The 18,920-nt window shown below is 48.6% G+C and overlaps 1 protein-coding gene across 1 annotated transcript; it reads left to right on the forward strand.

Annotated features, from left to right (window-relative positions):
* The first annotated feature begins 17,047 nt into the window (after positions 1–17,047).
* LOC135398350 (uncharacterized) lies at positions 17,048–18,559 on the forward strand. The gene has a single exon (XM_064629765.1). The coding sequence runs from the start codon at positions 17,048–17,050 to the stop codon at positions 18,557–18,559; it is 1,512 nt and encodes a 503-aa protein (XP_064485835.1).
* Positions 18,560–18,920: the final 361 nt, after the last annotated feature.

Genomic DNA, 18,920 nt, shown 5'->3' on the forward strand with positions numbered 1-18,920 from the left:
GAAGCGGTGACGGACATTACCCTATCGGTATCATACATACGTGCCCGGATGCGATAGTCCCTTTAACTGAGTCGGTGGCATGATCAATTTTACACTGAAATTTATTTCAACCAGTAACCATATCAGAGGCTACATTACATCCCTGCTCCAGTTATGCGGGCGCGTTCAATTTCGTTGTGTTCCCCGAAGGAAGTGTACGCGCAGGTGTTCGCGATCGACCTACAATTAAAGAAACAATTCGTAGTTTTTGTACTTACACTCTCACAAGCACACAGCAAGAGCACAATGTGAAAAGAGAAGTTCACCGCACAGCACGCTTAGAACCAACAATAGATATCGTCCCCTTTCCTGATTTGCTGTATGAAATACGGAAGGTTTGCGTATCACTTCCGATATATTTTCAACATACCAGGAAAGACAACGATATCATGCAGTCAAGTTCTGCAGTGTAGTTTTCCACTTCCTGTGTCGACAAGCAATATGTCGTGCTATCTTTATTTTTTCGTGCAGCTACTGCTAATAAATACAACATAAAGTGAAATATAAGAAAGGTAACATAATAATACATAGAAGTATGAATTACCAGCAGTCATGTTCGCTAAATTCCCGATGGAGCTCTACTCCAGTATTCAACATGAATTCTCAACAGCTCTATATTTCGGGTGTTACGTGTTTGGTAAATTAAATGTATGCATTTTGATGAATATTAGCCCTTGTGACCTCTATACTGCTTCCTCTTAGGTATAGCTAGATTTGAGGACGACACCGGATGCGATGCCGTAGCCTGTTGGCTTCATGATGCTATACTGCACTGTTATGTGCGCGGCCGTTGAAGTCACCAAGCAGTGGACAATAGTTTACGTGCGTAATCCATGCAAACTATATAGTTAGTCGTGAAGATAGCTATGCAGCATACAAGAGGCTTGCTACTCTCAGAAAAGAAAAAAAAGAAGAAAGAAACATAAACTGTACAGAAATATAGACAGCTCCTGTATTAGTTGCTGTGCAGGCAGGAATCAAGGAGGGGTCACAGAGTGCCCAAGAGTTCAGCTTCCCGAAGAAACCGTAGTGGCGCAGTTGTTGCCTCAGCGTGCTCAGTATGGTCAAGTAACACCGGGAGGGAAATCTCTGAGTAGCCCAGATGAGCGAGACGACGCCGGAGTCTGGACCAATGTCCTTCGTTCCGCTGGCACGCGAGGAGTATGTGTTGCACGTCTGCTTCTACATCACACGTGGGCAAAGAGGAGAATTAAGTTGGCGGAGGAGAGGAGTTCGCGCCACATTCAGCCCTGACCGATAAAGGGGGATTACGTTGGGTAAACGAGCGGTGTGTCCGCCTGAACTGGCGACACGTTGCCTCCTCGCTACGCGGGATGCGGCCATGCAAAACCGTTAGCGGGTCAATGGATCACAGGAAGGTGTTGGCGCGGATAGCTTCATGCTGAGAGAGCAGCGTGCAGCTGGCAATGAAGCGCCGGATTTTCAGCTGGCACAGAACTTTGAGCTGGTACAGAGGGGAAGGTAAAGGACAGTTGGCTGCTCAGTGTCATGGACACGCCGAGCCAGAACATCAGCACGATCATTGCCAGAAAGACTGAGGTGGCTCGGAACCCATTGGACCCTTACTCAATGTCCCAGGCATAAAAAATTCGGAGTACGAGACGATGATAATGGTGTGTGTCGGTGATGACTTCAGCGGAGTAAGAGGCCAGCGCATCTAGAGCCACTTTACTCTCGGCCAAGATCGTGCAAGCCCTGGGCGTGAACTAGGAGACGTGTCTCAAAGCGGCCAGTATTGAAAATGCTTCGGCCTACGCAGATGACATGAAAGAGAGCTCAACTTCGTGCTCACGTGCGCAATTCCGTCCTCTGGGATACAAAAGGCAGCAGAAGACCCACCTCCATAAACTGAAACATAAGTTCGATGCCGGTGGTGGGTATGGATGTGGTGCACGGTCAGTTGACAGGCCACACCCGTTGGCACAGTATTCTTTTTCCGAAGGCCCGGAATGGACGTTTGCGCAGTGGGGTGGTGAAGTACCCAGTACCCTTATGTGCCGCATAGGAGATCAGGGACAAAGTTGAGATGATGTCGCCCCGCAACCGAATGCTGACGCAGGATCGCGTTGCGCAATGTCACGTAGGCGACTTTATCGAGAAAGATAGACACCGATGGTTCGCGCGCCTCTGCCAAAACAGATAATGTTTCCGTAGTCTTCGGCATTCCCAAGCAAAGGCGGATGCTTCTGGCCTGAATATTGAACAGCCCCCCCTCGCGAGTGCTGGAGATCACAGACAGGACAGGCTGTACTATACCCCATAGTTCCAAGCCCCAGGGAACAATGCACACGACGGAGGTCAGCACATGACAGGACATGGACATGATGTTAAGAGCCCATCAGATTGAGCTTGCTGGATAGAGGAGACGAGATCGATTACGTAATCAGGGAATATACTTAGTTATGGGCTGTACCAAACTGAAATAACGTACCAAGCAGATAATTTCAGATCGTGCGAACATTGCGCAATGCCGTGAAGTATTGCGCGAATGTGAGACCACGAAGTTAAACAAACCGGGGCAGTGACAACAAGAACACCCTCATCAATTCGTGCTTGTGCTCTCAATTGCACTTTAGCTTGCACTTGGTATTCTTTGTGTACTGTTACAAAGCGCTATAAGGTTGTCAATATTACACTACCAAGGCTGCTGGTCGGGGAACTCAGTCTTCCCATTGAAGTTACAGCTGAAATTTATTGAAACTGTGAAACATTTATATACCTCGCCTTATGGGGGGAATATGTTTAATGCAAAGTAACAAAAAAGAGAAGGGAAAGTAGTCATTCCAGCTCAATCGTCCCAGTTGCGTGGCTCGACCATCGCAGATTTCCGAGAAAAAAAAATTTTAATGTTGCCATTGATGGGAACATGAACTACACAAAGTATTTTTTTCCCGGAATCGCGTCGAATGGCCGCTAGGGGGCTTTGAACTGCCGCACGAAGCAGTAAACCAGGGCGCGCGGGAGCGCACTGGGCGCGCACTGGGCGAGTGCGGCTTCACATTGGTAAAAAATTCAAACAGGACTGTCTTCACAAAGCCTGGTACTAGACCTGCACCGGTCCACACCCGTCCGCCGCGGATCATTGAAATATCGGCGCGGTCGGTGAAATATCCTCTAAATCCGCTGACTTTGCGATTTTTTTCCGGACTAATTATTAACGAAACTTTCAACAACTAATTTTTTTACAAGTTCAGACCTGCCCGAGTAATGCACAGAAAACGTTTGAAGCTCAAATATCGCACGGTTTCTCTCTAAAAAAATCGCAACGTTGCGTGTTCAAGCAAAAACAAGTAACTTTGTTGAGCCGCCCTGAAATTTCTGAACATGCTGTGACATCGAAACCGGAGAAGAACAGTAGTCCAATGTCCCAATAATTATAACAGAAATTTTCTCAGAGGTGCTTTTCGTTTAAGGCGAGCAACGATATTTTAAAGTTACCCTGGTGCCGCAGGCGGCGGACTTTGTCTCAGCCGAAGCACGCGAGTCCCGTCGGCTTCTCTTGTATTTATTTGAACAAAGAGAGGTTAGGGCCATCTACAGCGACAAACCGGGACTCATGCACCGCCGTATTGACGTGACATACTGAGTCTTCCGGTGGCCTCTACCACTGTCACCGTGAGGGACACTCCCGTGTGGATGGACCTCCATGAGCAGCTGTTGCCTTCTGTCGGACGAAAGACCTTGATCATCTAATCCTTTCGCGCTAACACAGACCCGCTGCCGACTTCCTCCTATTAGAATTAACTCTCAGACCTGGCGCTATGGTGAAGGTATAGTTAGTGCACATAACCAAGTTCGTGAGAAACAGACAGAGGATGTAACATATCCTTGAGTCTGAGGAAAAGAGGGACAACACAGGGAACGAGGTGAGGCAAAGAGCAGAGGGAGACTCACAGAAACAAACAGAGAGAAGTCGGTGCTGTTATCATTCGTGAAATCCCACTGGTTTGCTTCTTCAGTGACTTGTGCATTGTAGTTGTGCGGCCGGCGACGGTGCGCGTTGCTTATGCAAGGAACAGATGGTGACAGTGGCTCAGCCGCATCAGATCCTGATTCGGCCTGTTTATGCTCGTTCGGACGTCAGAACTGCACGGAAACTGGATTGCTTGATTTTTCGTCTCTAGAAGGTGACGAGCGGTTCCTTATATCGTCCAGGGCTCGGCGTGACAGCAGAAATATAACGAAGATATGCCGGCACCACTATGACATGTACGTTCGGCACTACCCGCAAACTGCAGTGTCGAGGAACTGTGTTAACACGTTTTCCAGTCACAGGAAGAAAGTGAAGGGCACGAAAAACATTAACGTGAATTTGGCACGAAGGGCTGCTTGACTGCCTCTGATGCCTGGCGATCGTCTTTGCGTAACGTGCTACAAGCAATGCGTGAAGTTTGAAGAAGAAAGCGTTCCCGCGTCGCAAGGAGCCGAAGCTTCTTCCGGTAGTAGCACAAACTATGATGAGCCGTTGGCAGTGTTAAATGCATCGCTGCAGGTATTGGGCGAGACACCTGTGAAGAAGAAGCGGTCGATGCCTCAACGGGAGACATATGCCAAGAAGAAGGTTATGAAGATCCAGACGCGTGCGAAGTCGATTATATCAAAAGGGCTTGGAGTAAAACTCGCCGGGGACTCAACCGAGAAAACAACCATGGCTCGTGACTATGAGAACCTCCTGTACGAACTCAAGGAAAAATACAAGGACGAAGTTTCGCTAGCAAGGAAGACTTCAATTCTCACCCTAGCCCCTGCCTCCTGGTCGAGGTAAAAAGTGATGGACTTCTTTGGAGCTCCCGAATGACAGGTGCGAAAAGAACTAAAGCATAGCACTGGGGTACTCGCGGAGCCTTTGCCTCGCAAAGGACCCATGGCCGAGAAGTAAAAACGAACATACAAATTTTTTACGAAGAGGACACAATAACATACTGCCTTCCCGAAAAAAAAAAAGACTTTATTGAGGGGCACCAGAAAAGGATAGTCCTCGTAAACCTACGTGAAGCGTATAAGGCATGGGAGAGCAGCAATCACAGCCTGAGAGCGAGGTTCTTAACATTTGCTAGCCTTCGCCCAGCATGGTTTAGAGAAAGTTACATGAAGCTTGTGCGACTGTTGGTGTGTGACATCGGGAAGGAAGAATGCATGCTTTCACGCTGTGCGAGTTGCCCTGGGGTAGGTCATGCCATGCAGCACCTTGAAGACCAGGAACTGCTCTCTTCAGAATTTTGGGACAGCATCACATTCCAACAGTGGTTTACCCGCCACCATATTAGTCTTCAGACATGCGTCTTGTCAAGTGACGAATTTAGGGCCAGCTACTGCACCAACTGGAAAATATAAAGTTCCACCACTTCGTCACCAAGGAGCAATCCCGCTAATTGTCATCGCTGAAGAGTAAGCTGCCACCAACGGAAGCAATTGGTGTGCTAGATTTTGCAGAGAACTATAGCTTCATCGCACAGGGCGCCCCACACTCATTCCATTGGGAAACACCCCGCTAAGGCAAGTTTGCAGAGGCTTCATAGAGAGCAAATTCTGTCACCACGATAATTATTTTTGTGGGCACAAAAAGAGTTAAGAGACATCACGCCACTGTGGGTCTGCGCAGACGTCGTGCAGAAGGACGGGCAGTCGCTATCATCTCGTTTCGCAAATGCAGTTCCTGTTCCCGGCATTCGGAAGTGTCACTACTTCGAGCCTGCTTCTAACACGCACGTCCGGGCATCAGTGACGTCAACGTCTACCGAGAGCTCTGTGTTCAAGGTGTAGCTCAATGAATAGGTCGCAGCGTTAGGGCTTACGCTAGTATTTGCGTTCTCCCACTCCTGCATAACTGTAAATAGACCAAAATAAAAATCAAGGCAAGTAGTTGTTGCTGCCTGTGGTTTCTGTTCGCGTTTTGTTTGAGCAATCGTAGGAAAGCTCGCTCCCTCCCCCCGTACTACGGCTGAGACAAGGTCGGCCCTTGCAGGCCGCCTGCGGCACCAGGGTAACTTCAAAAAATCGTTGCGCGCCTTAAACAAAAAACACCTCTGAGAAAATTTTTGTTGTGGTTATTGGGACATTGTACTACTGTTCTGAGCGGGTTTCGATGTCACAGCATGTTCAGAGATTTCAGGGCGTCTCAACAAAGTTACGGGTTTTTGCTTGAACACGCAACTTGGCGATTTTTTTAAAGGAAAAAACCGTGCGATATTCCAGCTTCAAACTTTTTCTGCGCATTACTTGGACAGGTCTGAACTTCTAAAAAATTAGTTGTTGGAAGTTTTGTTAATGGTTAGTCCGAAAAAAAATCGTAAAGTCAGTGGATTTAGAGGATATTTCACCGAATGCTCCCATGCGAATGATCCGCGGCGGACGATTGTGGACCGGTGCAGAGCTAGTACCAGGCTTTGTGAAGACAGTCCCGTTTGAATTTTTTACCAATGTGAAGCCGCACTCGTCCTGTGGGCGCTCGCGCGCGCCCCGGTTTACTCCTTCGTGCGGGAGTTCAGAGCTCCCCTAGCGGCCATGCAACGCGCTTCCGGGAAAAAATCAGAGTTCGAGGCAACTCGTTACAAGTAACTCGTTACTGTAACTAAGTTCCTTTTTTTGGTAACTTGTAACTTAACTTGGTACTTTTGCGCCGCGGTAACTTTCAGAGGAACTCGTTCCTTTTTCAGGTAATTTGCCAAAGTAACTTAAGTTAAGTACCAAGTTACTTTTAACTCGCTTTCCACTCACGTCCACATATTTGCTTGCTCTCTCTTCGGTTCCTTCATGGCATTTTTTTCCATAAAACGTGATATTCAATCAATGACAGTATTTTATTCAGGAAGTAAGAACCGCTGCCATTGAAATGAAGCTGAACCATTGTGCGCCCACAGGGGGTAAGGTGCAAAGCGTTCGAATAGACCTCTACCAAAGAAACGTCATCATGACATTGGTAGACAGACTGAAACCGAAACAAATCGGAAGGAGGGCTGGGTACCACGAACGGGCACTTGTTCGCTGTCTCCCATTGAAAGCAATTGAAAGAAAAGTAGGACCGAGGGTCGCGTCCCTTTAAGGGACCATGTCGTAACCCCCTCAAGACCGTGGCCTTATTCACCTCTAGCTTGTAGCGTAGTTCAATTCTACCGAATTTTGGCGCTGTCGAACACTATGACGTCATTTGTTTACAAACAGGGAGAGGTCTATTGTTGGACATAAACGAAAACAATCTAAGCGTAGAGATAAACTGATGTTCTGAGGCTGGAACAACGTAGAGGGGACAGATACAAACAAAGCCTCAAATTGCCTAAGAAATCAACGATGAAAGATGAAAGTCACTGAAAAGGTGTGGGTTCGATCCCTACAGCTGGCTAACCTTTTCAGTGACTTTCATCTTTCATCGAATCTAAGCGTGTTGCACTTCTCCGCGGGCAACTCAAGGTGTAACTCAACTGCTCACGCGCGCTGCACCTGCGTAATGCTATTTTGTGTCCGGAGTAACTTGGAAGCAACTCGTTCTTTTTTTAAGTAACTCAGTAACTGCGAGTTACATTTCATGCTGAAGAACTTCGTTATTAACTTAGTTACATTTTGCATACGGTAACTTAACTTGTAACGAGTTCTTTTTGACGGGTAACTTCTCAATCTATGGAAAAAATACTTTGTGTGGTTCATGTTCCCCTCAAAGGCACCATTATAATTCTTTTTTTCTCAGAAATCCGTGATGGTCGAGCCACGCGACTGGGACGATTGAGCTGGAATGACTCAAAGTTTAGCCTTATGAACCACGCTGAAGCTTGAGCGTTATAACCTAGGTGGTATGTTTTCATGCACCAGCCGTGAAAGATGCAATATACTCCCAAGTAGATAATCTCTTCCCTGGTATAGAGCACACATCTGTCCCTGCCGTGTCTCCCGATAAGATGCGCCTCGGCCTTTGCCAGTTTGTTTGTTTAGTTTTTGTGTGTTATGCACTTCGCCTTTTGTTTGTTTCAACAAGAGCATACAACAACACGCACGACAGTGGAGAGCGATGATGGGGAGGAGGAGACGAATGTCTCCCGAACCTTGTCCTCCTAAAGACGACCCGCACCCCTACTCCATTGATTACGTAACGCCGCCGCGCAAAGCATGCTGGTGGGCAGTACTAGCTTTATCAGCCTATAAGCCGACGCATTTTTTCCGCTTCTTGCCCACCACAACAAAATATAACCTCGAACATTGGTGTACATGCTGGTGTACATTATATAGTCACAGGATACCACGTGAACACAGAATGAAAAAGAAAAAAGGAGGAGAAGAAGAGGAACCTGCCTTGTGAGTGACCTTGCCTTTATGTTGGGGTTCGGCGGATTTACACTGGGAAGGTCAAGTGGAAACAAGACATCAAAGGTGGCCGACGGGGTGGCGGTCCTACTTAATGGGAATGTCTGTCTGAGCTCGCGGAAAATGGGTGAAAGTATGTTTGTCTTTGGGAATAGGGAAGTTAAAACTCGATTAACTGATGAAAGGAACGGGGGCTAATATTGAGACCGTGGGAATTTAGGGACTTAAATTTTGATATGAGGAATGATTCGCGATTTTTGCGCTTGATGTCTGTGTTGAAACCAGACTCTAGTAGCACAATTTTAAGATCCTTATCAATGTTGTGATCCGGAAGGTTAAAGTGAATTGATACTGGAGATTGCCGGTTATTTAGGATATCGAATTTGTGACCGTAGCATCTCTCTCGCATAGTGTTCTAAGTTTTCCAAATTTACTGCACACGACACTTGTTGCAAAATATTAGATAACAAAGAATAGACGTATGACAGTGAAGAGATTGAAGTATTTTGAGTTCAAAGTTAGATCCGGACCTACGTGCGGTTATGCAGGGGAAGATGAATTTACATGTCTGGCAACGCGTATACGCTTTGTAAGCAGTGTTGTACGTAGCGCCGCTACTAGTAACGGCGTTACCGTATCCGTTACTTTTTTCGGTAGCGTAGTAGAGATCGCGCTACTTTTTTAAACTGGTAACGAAAGAAGTACTTCCGCTACAGATTTGCGGTAGCGCAATCTTTGAGCGCTACCGCTACTTTCCGAGCTGGGGTTCCCGACAACTCAACTTCGACCTATCATCAAACCTCCACTCTGCCTGCCTTCGATCAAGCTGCCCGATATCACAACTCATTCTGGAAAGACCGGGCAAATAGCCGAAAGGATGGCACAGAGGCCGTTATCTTACAAAGAGGATGTGTCCTCCACGTGTTCCCTATTTGGGATGAACCTTCTTGAAGATTTGGTGCATTGTCTGCAAACTGACGTCACTCCAGAGAAGAGCGCGAAAAGGCATGGTGCTCATAGCGGACGACACCAGTGGTCCTGTCGTCTGAGAAGGAATATCTTGTGACTCTGCCGCAGGATATTCCCTGCGGTTTGAAGAGCACGGAAAGACATTGCGCACATCCTGCACCTAGTCGCAAGATATTCCGTAGCAGACGACAGGACCAATGCTGTCGTCTGCTATTTGAGTCAGTCATGCATTTCGTCTGCACATGCACATCTTTTCGTCTAATTTTCTCAGACGCGTCCCGTACCTGATCTTACTTTTTGTCTCCCATCCCTCAAAGGAGTACTATCCCATATCTCCCCATGACCCCGTCGTTCGGTGTATTTCCATGTGCTCAAGGTTCTAATCCTTCGCTACGACAGATCTGGCAACAGTACACTGTTTACCGAGTGTTCTCCAGCTATGGCGGTTGGAGTTAGTTGTGGTAGCTTTCGTGTTCTTTGGGCAGGTCGTATGTTGAACTCAGGTCATTTGACCATCTGAGTTTAGTATGATGCTGCGAGGATTACGGTTCCGGGTCTCGAACGGAGGCAAGCAACAGCTGCGCCGTGCCCATTTGGTCGAGTAACTTGCCTGAGCGGCTCGCTGCATCGTGCTGTTTGGTAAGTGTTCTCGATGTATTTTGTCTTGTATTGTTGATTGGGGTGCGTTTTTCAGATTATTCAGATATTTTCAGATTATGTTTGAACTGTAAGTGGAATGCAGGGATTATCAGAGAACAGTGCGCGTCGCGTTCTAACGGCCACATGTGGCCGTTACTCAAAGTCGGTATCCGTAACAAACGAAGTTGGTGCAGTTTGTGGTAGAAAGCAACGCAGAGGCTCAAGAGGCGACTCAAGAGGCAAGAGGTAGCGGGACTCGAGCCCACAACCTTCTTATTTCCGGCCAGATGTGCTGGGTGAATGGCTGTGCGTGTCTTCTGAACAAGGCCATGGCAAGTTGGTAGGGGAGGGATATACATTTATTAAAAGGAAAGGTCTGCCAGACCAAGGTCGCGCGGCATGCTATTCCATTATAAAAAAAGAAAAAAAGAAGGGTGGGACTCCTGGAGCGCGCATCTCAGAGCTTGGGGGCCAGGCCAGTGAACTTCAGAAAGTGCAATAGAGCACTTGTGACGGCCCATTGTTGGTGGCACAGAGCCAAGAAGTGCGGCCAGCGTCTGTTGGTTGTGCCCGAAACGCTCGAGGCAGCGGGAAAGGGTGGCGCGATGGTTGATGTACTTGGGGCAGGTCAGCAGGAGGTGCGACGTGTCCGCAACCACGTCGCAAACGTCGCAGAGGGCCGAGATCTGCCTCCCTATCATGCGCTGGACCGGTGGCGTGTATGCCAGGTTGAGGCGCAGCCGGTGGAGGTGTGTCTCTTGTGGCCGTTGGAGACGTCGATGCGTGGAGAACTCCACCGCCGGGTCGATGCAGCCAAGAAACTCGCTGGAGCGGGCGGATTCGCGAATGAAGCACCGCGCCCCTTGGGCGGCCCAGCGGCGGATTTGGATGCGGCAGGCCGACGGAGTGAGCGGTATGTGCGCCGCGGCGTCGGGTTGTTCGTCAACACGCCTGGCCGCAGCATCGGCTCGATCGTTCCCGCCGAGGCCAGTGTGGCTGGGTATCCACTTGAGACATATATTGTGCCCGGAAGCAAGGACGTTGTTGGCTATGGACATTGTCATTGTGTGTAGGACGTCGGTTGTTTTGGTGCAGTGTGAGTCGAGTGTCTCCAGTGCCGCCCTGCTGTACGACAGGATCGTCCAGGTTCCTGGGGGCGACGTTGTGATGTGCCTGAGGGCCGCGTGGATTGTGAAGAGCTCGGCTTCGGTGGAGGAGGTAGTACGGGAGAGCCTGAAAGCTTGCTCGATATTACTGTGCGGGACGTAGATGGCTGCAGTGGTCCCATCAAGTGTCACCGACCCGTCTGTATAGATCGCTTGACGCTGTTGATGCTGCGCCGGTAGGTGTTCGAGGACGGGCTGGCGCGCAACGGCTAACGGCGTCTCCCTCTCTCGTCCGAGGCCAGGGACGCTCGTCAGTACCTGGAGTTTGGCGAGGGCCCAAGGGACGTAGGATACACGTGAGGAGCGATCCAGGAGGATAGCCTTAAAGGGACTATGAAATTTCCCGAACCCCCATACTTTTTTTTCGATGGAAACTGTTCTTCCCGCAGAGAAACTAATATGCCACAATTTTTTCCGGACGAAATCGCTCCACTCTGGGAGGAGCGCGTGCTGGAAATGTCTCTTCCGCGTTCCTCCTCTCCCGCGCATATTTCCCTGCCGATGGTGTAACTGTAGGGACCGCTCTTCGGTTCCCCGTTACGTCACCGGTGTTGCACAATGGCAAGTAATGCCGCGAGCTCGCGCTGTGGTTGCCGCCACTGCCGAAATCTGCCGATCGCGCGAAAGCTGCTGTCATGGAGATTTCCACTCCCGATGAACGCATACGCGGGATCCTACGGCGCATGCTCATGGCGGGATTCTTCGGCTCGGCAACACGTCACGATGACGTGTTGCTGAGCCGGCGTCAAGTTACCGCGTCAAGTTACGCGTCAAGTTACCCGTTGTGTCTCCGCTCGGCAGCTCGTCACGGCGCGGCGCCAGCTGTTCCCTTCGCGGTCCGTTTAAATTCGCTCCCGAGAAATCCGCTCGCGCGACGAAAGTAAAATTTCGGTTCTAGACTCAGAAAAATGTCTTCTTTCGAACGAAACGAGGAAACAAATCGTATCATAGTCCCTTTAAGCCTGCGGACGGCGCCGCCAAAGGCCGATGCGGGGCGGGAATCCTCAATGGACATCAGGTAGTGGCAAGGGTGCTGCGTCTCTGCGGAGCATCTCTCTCAGGTCCCCCATACTCACCTCTGAAAAGCGTGCAACGAAGAAGGCCGCCACTAGATACCCCACCGTTGCCGTGCCGGATCACTTCAGCGCGCTAAGTTTAGCGGCAAAATGTTTTTGTTGTTTAGCTGCGAATGAATCTAGTCTTTATATGTCCAAATAAAACGCGTATAACAACTTTCTGTGTCGTGTTTCACTTTTAGGTCGTCCCGTTTTTAAACGTGTTGAGCGATTGGAAGGATCTAGTGCACGGCTGCGTGCATTACATAGCGTACCTGTCGTACCAGGCGCCGCAGGCGCAGTCATCCATTTGTCCTTCGGTGACTTGGCCTGGCTTGGATTGTGCTTGAATTGGATCTTTAGCGCGCTACAATTCAACGCAAGCCAACGTCTTGTAACAATGGGGTATCTAAGGGCGGCCTCCGGCATTGCACGCATCGGGATAGGAACAAATACATGGGAAAATGGCGACCTTGGGGGACCTGGTCTCTCTGTCCCGCAGGATACGCACGAGCGTCTCTCGAGTCCCCGCATCCTCTCGCCGAGATATTTGTAGCGGGGGACGAAATCAAGTGGCGTTCCCGCGACGTACAGTGGGTAGTTCTTAAATCAGCGGCTAGTGAACTTGATGGCGACTGTTTTGCATGGGGAGACACGTAGGGGCCTCTGTCGTCAAGATATGACAGCGGGAAGTTGGTAGGGGCGCGATGTCGGCATGGTGTAATTGGTAGTACACCTGACCAGAAATCAGAGAGGTATGGGTTCGGATCCCGTTACTGGCACTTCGCTGACTCTTTACCGATTGCCTTACTTTCTATCTTGAGCTGCTTGATTGTTGACGAGGCCTTTGTGTTGTCTTAATTCTTCTCTAGCCTCATCCGTCCGCGTTGTTATCATGTGATTTGTGGTTCGCCCTTAATTTGATGAAAGACTTTCAGAGTTCAGATTCATTTCCATCATTACACAGGCAGGACTTCTGTTGGCCTCACTGTAATACCTCCATCTTCGTCACTCTGTTGGTGGTGTTGTTGGTCTTCTTTTGTATTGTGCGTTGACTATGCAATTCTTATTGCAGTGCATGCAGTGTATTATAGTGCATGCACTGCAGTGTATGTATTATATATGCATTCAGTGTATTATTATCCAAATAAATAATATGCCTGTTATTTTGCCTGTTGTGCTGCTGTTGAGCTAGGCGTAACACCCTTACTGAAGGGTGTTGTCTTGCCTGGGGGTGTACACATACACCAAAAAGGGAGTCAGTTAGGGTACACTCTAAACCAGGTAACGCATATGTAACGGTTAAGTACCGCTTGGTCAAGAAGTACATATTTAAAAAAAAATGTACCTCTTAAATTTAAGAGATACACGCGCCCTCACATGCACATGCGACGGATAGCGCGCAGCGATTTAGGCCTTCCCGTCGGGGAGGTTCCCCTCCTCTACGATATACTAACAGCCACAGGAAGCTACTCTGTACGATAAATATCACAAACAAGTACCTTTATTCGAAAATTACATCAATTTCAGGGGTGATGCTTGTCCATCGCGAGCGTGCATTGTCATGATGCACAAACGCCGAACACACAGGGAACAACGTATATGGATGAACGCTGACCACTGCATCTCTCCTTCACCATTGCAGCTGCTCCGTGGTCACGCTTCTTTATTTCTTCCACACCTTTGGATTGCTGTTATTCCCCAATTTTCGTTTCTTCCGCAGAACGTAACACCAACCACAGATGATGATTGACTCCCCAATTTACGACATCGCCTGGACGTAACCTAGGAGAAAATACAATGTAAAAAAAATCCAACAACCGAAATAGCTTGCCTGAAAAACATGCCTACTTGCTTGTGTAATCCAGGTATAAAGTGCAATCTAGGCTTCTCTCATTCACGCATCAACGTTCGTGCATGAAGCGCAAAGTTCGTTGTCTCCGTCCCTCAGTGGTTGTGTCCAGCCTGCTGGTGATCAGGACCACTGGGAATCAGAGCGGAAATGAACGAAAATACGTCGTGCGGACGAATAATTACTTCATAAATATAATACGCACTTTAAATGACTTCAATCTTGAAAGCGCCGAACGAGTTTCTTCAAAGACCGAGCAGACTCGTCCTCGCTCCCCGACGTTTCAAAACAAACTGATTTGCCAGCGGTTGCAAAAAACGCATTCTTCCCAAACGTGCGATCCCTCACGGTCACGGGTACTAGTTATTGCACTTCTTTGATAGAATGATAGTGCTGATCCATTACGGCACTGCTGCATAAGGGCATTTATTGACTGATATTCGGAATCACGCGAAATATTTTTGCAGTGCATGGAGATGGTGAGGAGGCGTTCGTACTCATGCGCCGGAAACACGCGGTACACATGAGGTACAGCTGCTATAGACCGCGTTTAAAAGGTACCTAGTGGGTACGGATGGGTCTCGGAGCCCTTGTACCGCTTGAATTTCGTAGTGGTCGCGAACTGTACCTGCTGGTTGAGGACTGTACCTCATGTGTACCGCTTGGCCCAAGTGCGGGTCTTCTTTCATGCGATACATATCGGGTGCCGGATTTAGAGTGTAGCGTTGGATTACACCAAAAGAGGTGTTCAAAGCACACCTCTTGCACCCAAAAAGGAGTTATATTTTTTAGAGTGTAGCAATAAACAAAAAGTAACAAATATAGCAAGCCCTTACGAGGACGAAAGCAATTGGTAGAAGGCTACACACAGTTAACTGTCATCTTCACGCTGCTCTGCGAACCAACAGAAACCACACTGATGCAACCCGAAGCTACCCGCCATTCCTTGCTCTGGCCTACTCCGGCCTCTTGAGTTCACGTAATAATACAGCGGCGTACAAACAACAACACACAAGCAAGTGACGTAGTGTAAAATATATATATATATATTTGATATTTGTTGACATATACGCATGAGATGCGTACATAGTACGCGAAATTCAGACAGCAAATCGAAGAATTTAGGAAGATGAATAAGTCAAATTTAGCGGAATGAAGCAACCAACGACTTCCATGCCAAAGGATGGCGGCTATCTTGTGGTAACGCTCCTTCGAGAAAGTCCGACTCCCCTGATTTACCCAGACCCCTATATGCTTGTGCTTAGTGACATTTTGGACTGTTTTCTCCTGTATGGTCAAAGGTCCTTCCTGGGCACCACGAAATACCATATAACCCGACTTCTCACTGCCGAACTCAGGCTCGAGTGACTCGCCTATTGTGCCGCACATATCTAATAACCCTAACGCGACTAACGCGCCATTTAGTGAAAACTCAAGCAACCAGGCGGCTCATCTAGGCGTGTCCGTTCTCGCGCGTTTCACGAGGCAGTGCATGTTTAATCGTCACCGGTGCACGATTGTGTATCCCGGAACACACGAACGTAAAGCGGACATTCCTAGATGCGAGGTTTTAAAAACGGCAGCGATACCGCGAGCAGACGACACAGAGACGCGCAGACAAAGGCCAATAGATGGCGCGGATCGCACAGATATTCAGGTTGCAACAGTTTAAACCGAACTTCTCAAGAGTTGCTGTTGTTCTTCAAAATAGGTCTTGTGGTAGTTAGTGACCGCTAGCTAGTGACCTCAAATGTGCTACGGAGTACTTCAATATCACGTGATATCTGTCCACAAATCCGGGGCTGGCTCCAACTTTGTACTCGGCGAACGTTGAGCGTCGCCACCTTTCAGTTTGTACAAGTGTTCAAACTTCATTAGTGCGAAAAGTATGAACAACTGAGAAGTGATGACTGGTGTACGTGACCACACAGCCAGGCTCTACATTATGGTATCTTGAAACATTGTTGTTGTATTTCACTTTACATTTCCTTTAATACATCTACGAGAACAGCAATTGCGAGAACATCTTGCCAGATTTCCTTCTAAACAAACATCCTGCAATTTACTCTAATGACAGCTGGAAGCCGCGTGGGAGAACAAGCCAGTGTTCTCTCGGAAAAAAGGTCTGACAGTATTGACTTCTTCTTGCTACTTGCTATTCTATCTACTTGCCTATTCACCTACTGAGTTTTGTCCACGTTCTGGAAATCATTTTTATTTGCGCCGGAAGGGCGGTAAAACTTGATTGAATATCTTGTTGGCACTTCTTCAGCATTTTGACTTGTTAATGTTGAACGTGAGCAGCAATACGCGTTATATGTCGACTCTCCGTGGGACAGATGCGATAAAGTATCATATTTGCTCTATAGTTGTCGCCATGAAAAGAAGGTAAGCAGGGTGACATCTTCCGTCCATAGCCTACACATAGGCGTGGTCCGGGGAAGTGTCGTTCATAATTGAAGCATTGTCGTATATTGCCCTACGTTGATTAGAAGAACCCCTGGCGTGGCTGCTCATCGCACACGATGTCGATTGAAAGGATGGCGTGCACCACTTCGTTATACGAGTTTTCTCCATCTGGCTTGGGGAGTGTTGTGCATATTTCATGTTGGCACGAGACATATTGTGTGAAGGCTGCAAGACACGAAATTGCTATTCTTGTGCGAAGGCTAGAGCGGATATAGTAGAACGCCTTTGGAAGAGTACACCTTGGGATATACTATTGGACTAGGCAGCTACTTTTCTGTTTACAGTGTTGTTTACTAGATGCCTAGTGGTCGACCACAAATGTATCCATATACAACAGAGAAACGGTGTTGGCTGAAAGTAATTTTTGACTTATCATTGACTTCATTGAGTCATTGACTTCAACGAGGTTGAGGCCCTTGCGTAGAACACTGGAGAAGTAGGACTGCCAGGACCCTCGCTCAGACATTAAGAATTTCATGGCCTTGTCTGAAGAAGACATCAGGGGGTTCAGGAGGTCGGCCGTCGCGGCTCTAGAGGATGCCGGCATGCCGGGCACCGTTAACCAAGTAAAGAAGTGTATGAAGACCCACCTTGACGTCTTCTTCACGGCGAAAACTCACAAGCAAGGGTTACCTTTCCGTCCGATTGTGTCTGAGCGAGGGTCCTGGCAGTCCCACGTCTCCAGTGTTCTACGCAAGGGCCTCAACCTCGTTGAAGTCAATGACCCTTACTACCTGTCACGGTCGGAAGAGGTCACCGCGTTTCTGGGTTCTTTAAGGGAGGAGAAGTATGACTTTCGATCCTTTGACGTCGAAGACATGTTTTTCAACTTGGACACTGGACTTCTTCTCAGGCTGGTGGAGGAGGAGCTGGACAGGGTAAACCCGGTCACGTTTTCCACTGAAACCGGGATGTCCTCGCGGAGTTTCGTGGAGCTACTACGCATTTATTTATTGTCCACCACAGTTGAGTTCCAGAAGGGAATATACCGGCAAAAGAAGGGAGTGTGCATCGGGTCCAGGTTAGCCCCGGCCCAAAGCAATATATACCTGGCGGCGTTCGATAGGCAACTTCAGGGAAGACTGCAAAGGGCTGCACCCAACATGCTACGAATTTGTAGGTACGTGGACGATTACCTTCTGGTTTCGGTGGGGGAAGTGGACTGGGTCCCTGTGTTGCAGCTGTTCCAGACCAACGAGTTCGGGTTAAAATTTACCCTGGAGGAACCCGCGAGGGACACATTGCAGTTCTTGGACTTGAGGCTGATTAGAGAAGCCCGACACCTGTGCTGGATGTACGGTCAGAGGACGGAAAAACCGTTACTCCCCTTCAATTCGAACCACATGAAGATGGGCATCGTAAACAGCTTGGTGAGGGCATGCGTTGTCAAGAGTTGTCAACATCGAGTCGAGGCAAGCCTGAGGGAGCAGCTGCTAAGACTTTTGGGAGCAGGGTACCCGATCGATTTTACCAGAGGAGTGGTCAGGCGTCTTCTGAAGGGCTCAAGGGGATCCGGTACAGGTCGGGAGGAGCGGCCCGAGAAGACGGTGGTGATCCCGTATGTGCATGGAGCAACGCACCGACTGGTAAAAGTGGCTCAAAAACAAGGGATCAAGGTTGTGCCCACTGTTAGGAGCAAACTGAGTTCATTGCCGGGATGGGTCGCGGCAGAGGATGCCAGACCGACTAGCGGGGTAAAACACAGGAACAGATTCGTGGAGTGTTGCGCGGGTGTAGTGTACTCCATACCAACGTCATGCGGTCGACAGTATGTAGGAGAAACCTCTAGGTGTTTGAATGACCGGATCCGAGAGCATCGAAACAAGGTGGACAAGAAAGATGAAGAGGGATCTCGGCTTGCAGGCCACGTCATTTATTGCCGGTGCCGACCCCAGCACAGACAGACAAAAGTCTTATACAGATCTAAAGACGTTCATGTGCGGCATGTGTTAGAGACAAAAACAATAATGCAACTTAAAGATAAGTGCGTCAGTGCTGCGACGGCGACCCTGACAGAGAAACAGCAACACCTTATCAACTCCGGACGGGTGTTCTGAAGGGTGTTATCTTTCATGATTGGCGGTATCGTCTTGTTTGGCGGTTGAAGCGGTATGCGGCGCTCAGGTTTGGAAGAAGAGGGGGAGGGTTTGAAAGATAGGCTTGTATTTTTTGGTCTCATTCTAGTAAAGTGGTTGAAAGTTGCGACCTCGTCTTTCCTATTCTGTTCTAACCGAGTGTCCCTATTGATTGTCGCTAAGATATGGGGGATCACTCCTTTGGCGCAATAATCGCTATGATGTTCACTGCCCTGCGCGCCATTGTCCAACAAATCCCTGCCTCGGGAGATCTGCCGGCTGTTCAAGCAGTACTAGCGCTTGAGCCTCTTCTGCGCCATCTTCCCTCTTCACCTGTGAATGG

Source organism: Ornithodoros turicata, chromosome 6 (assembly GCF_037126465.1).
Source record: "Ornithodoros turicata isolate Travis chromosome 6, ASM3712646v1, whole genome shotgun sequence".
NCBI lineage: Eukaryota > Metazoa > Arthropoda > Arachnida > Ixodida > Argasidae > Ornithodoros > Ornithodoros turicata.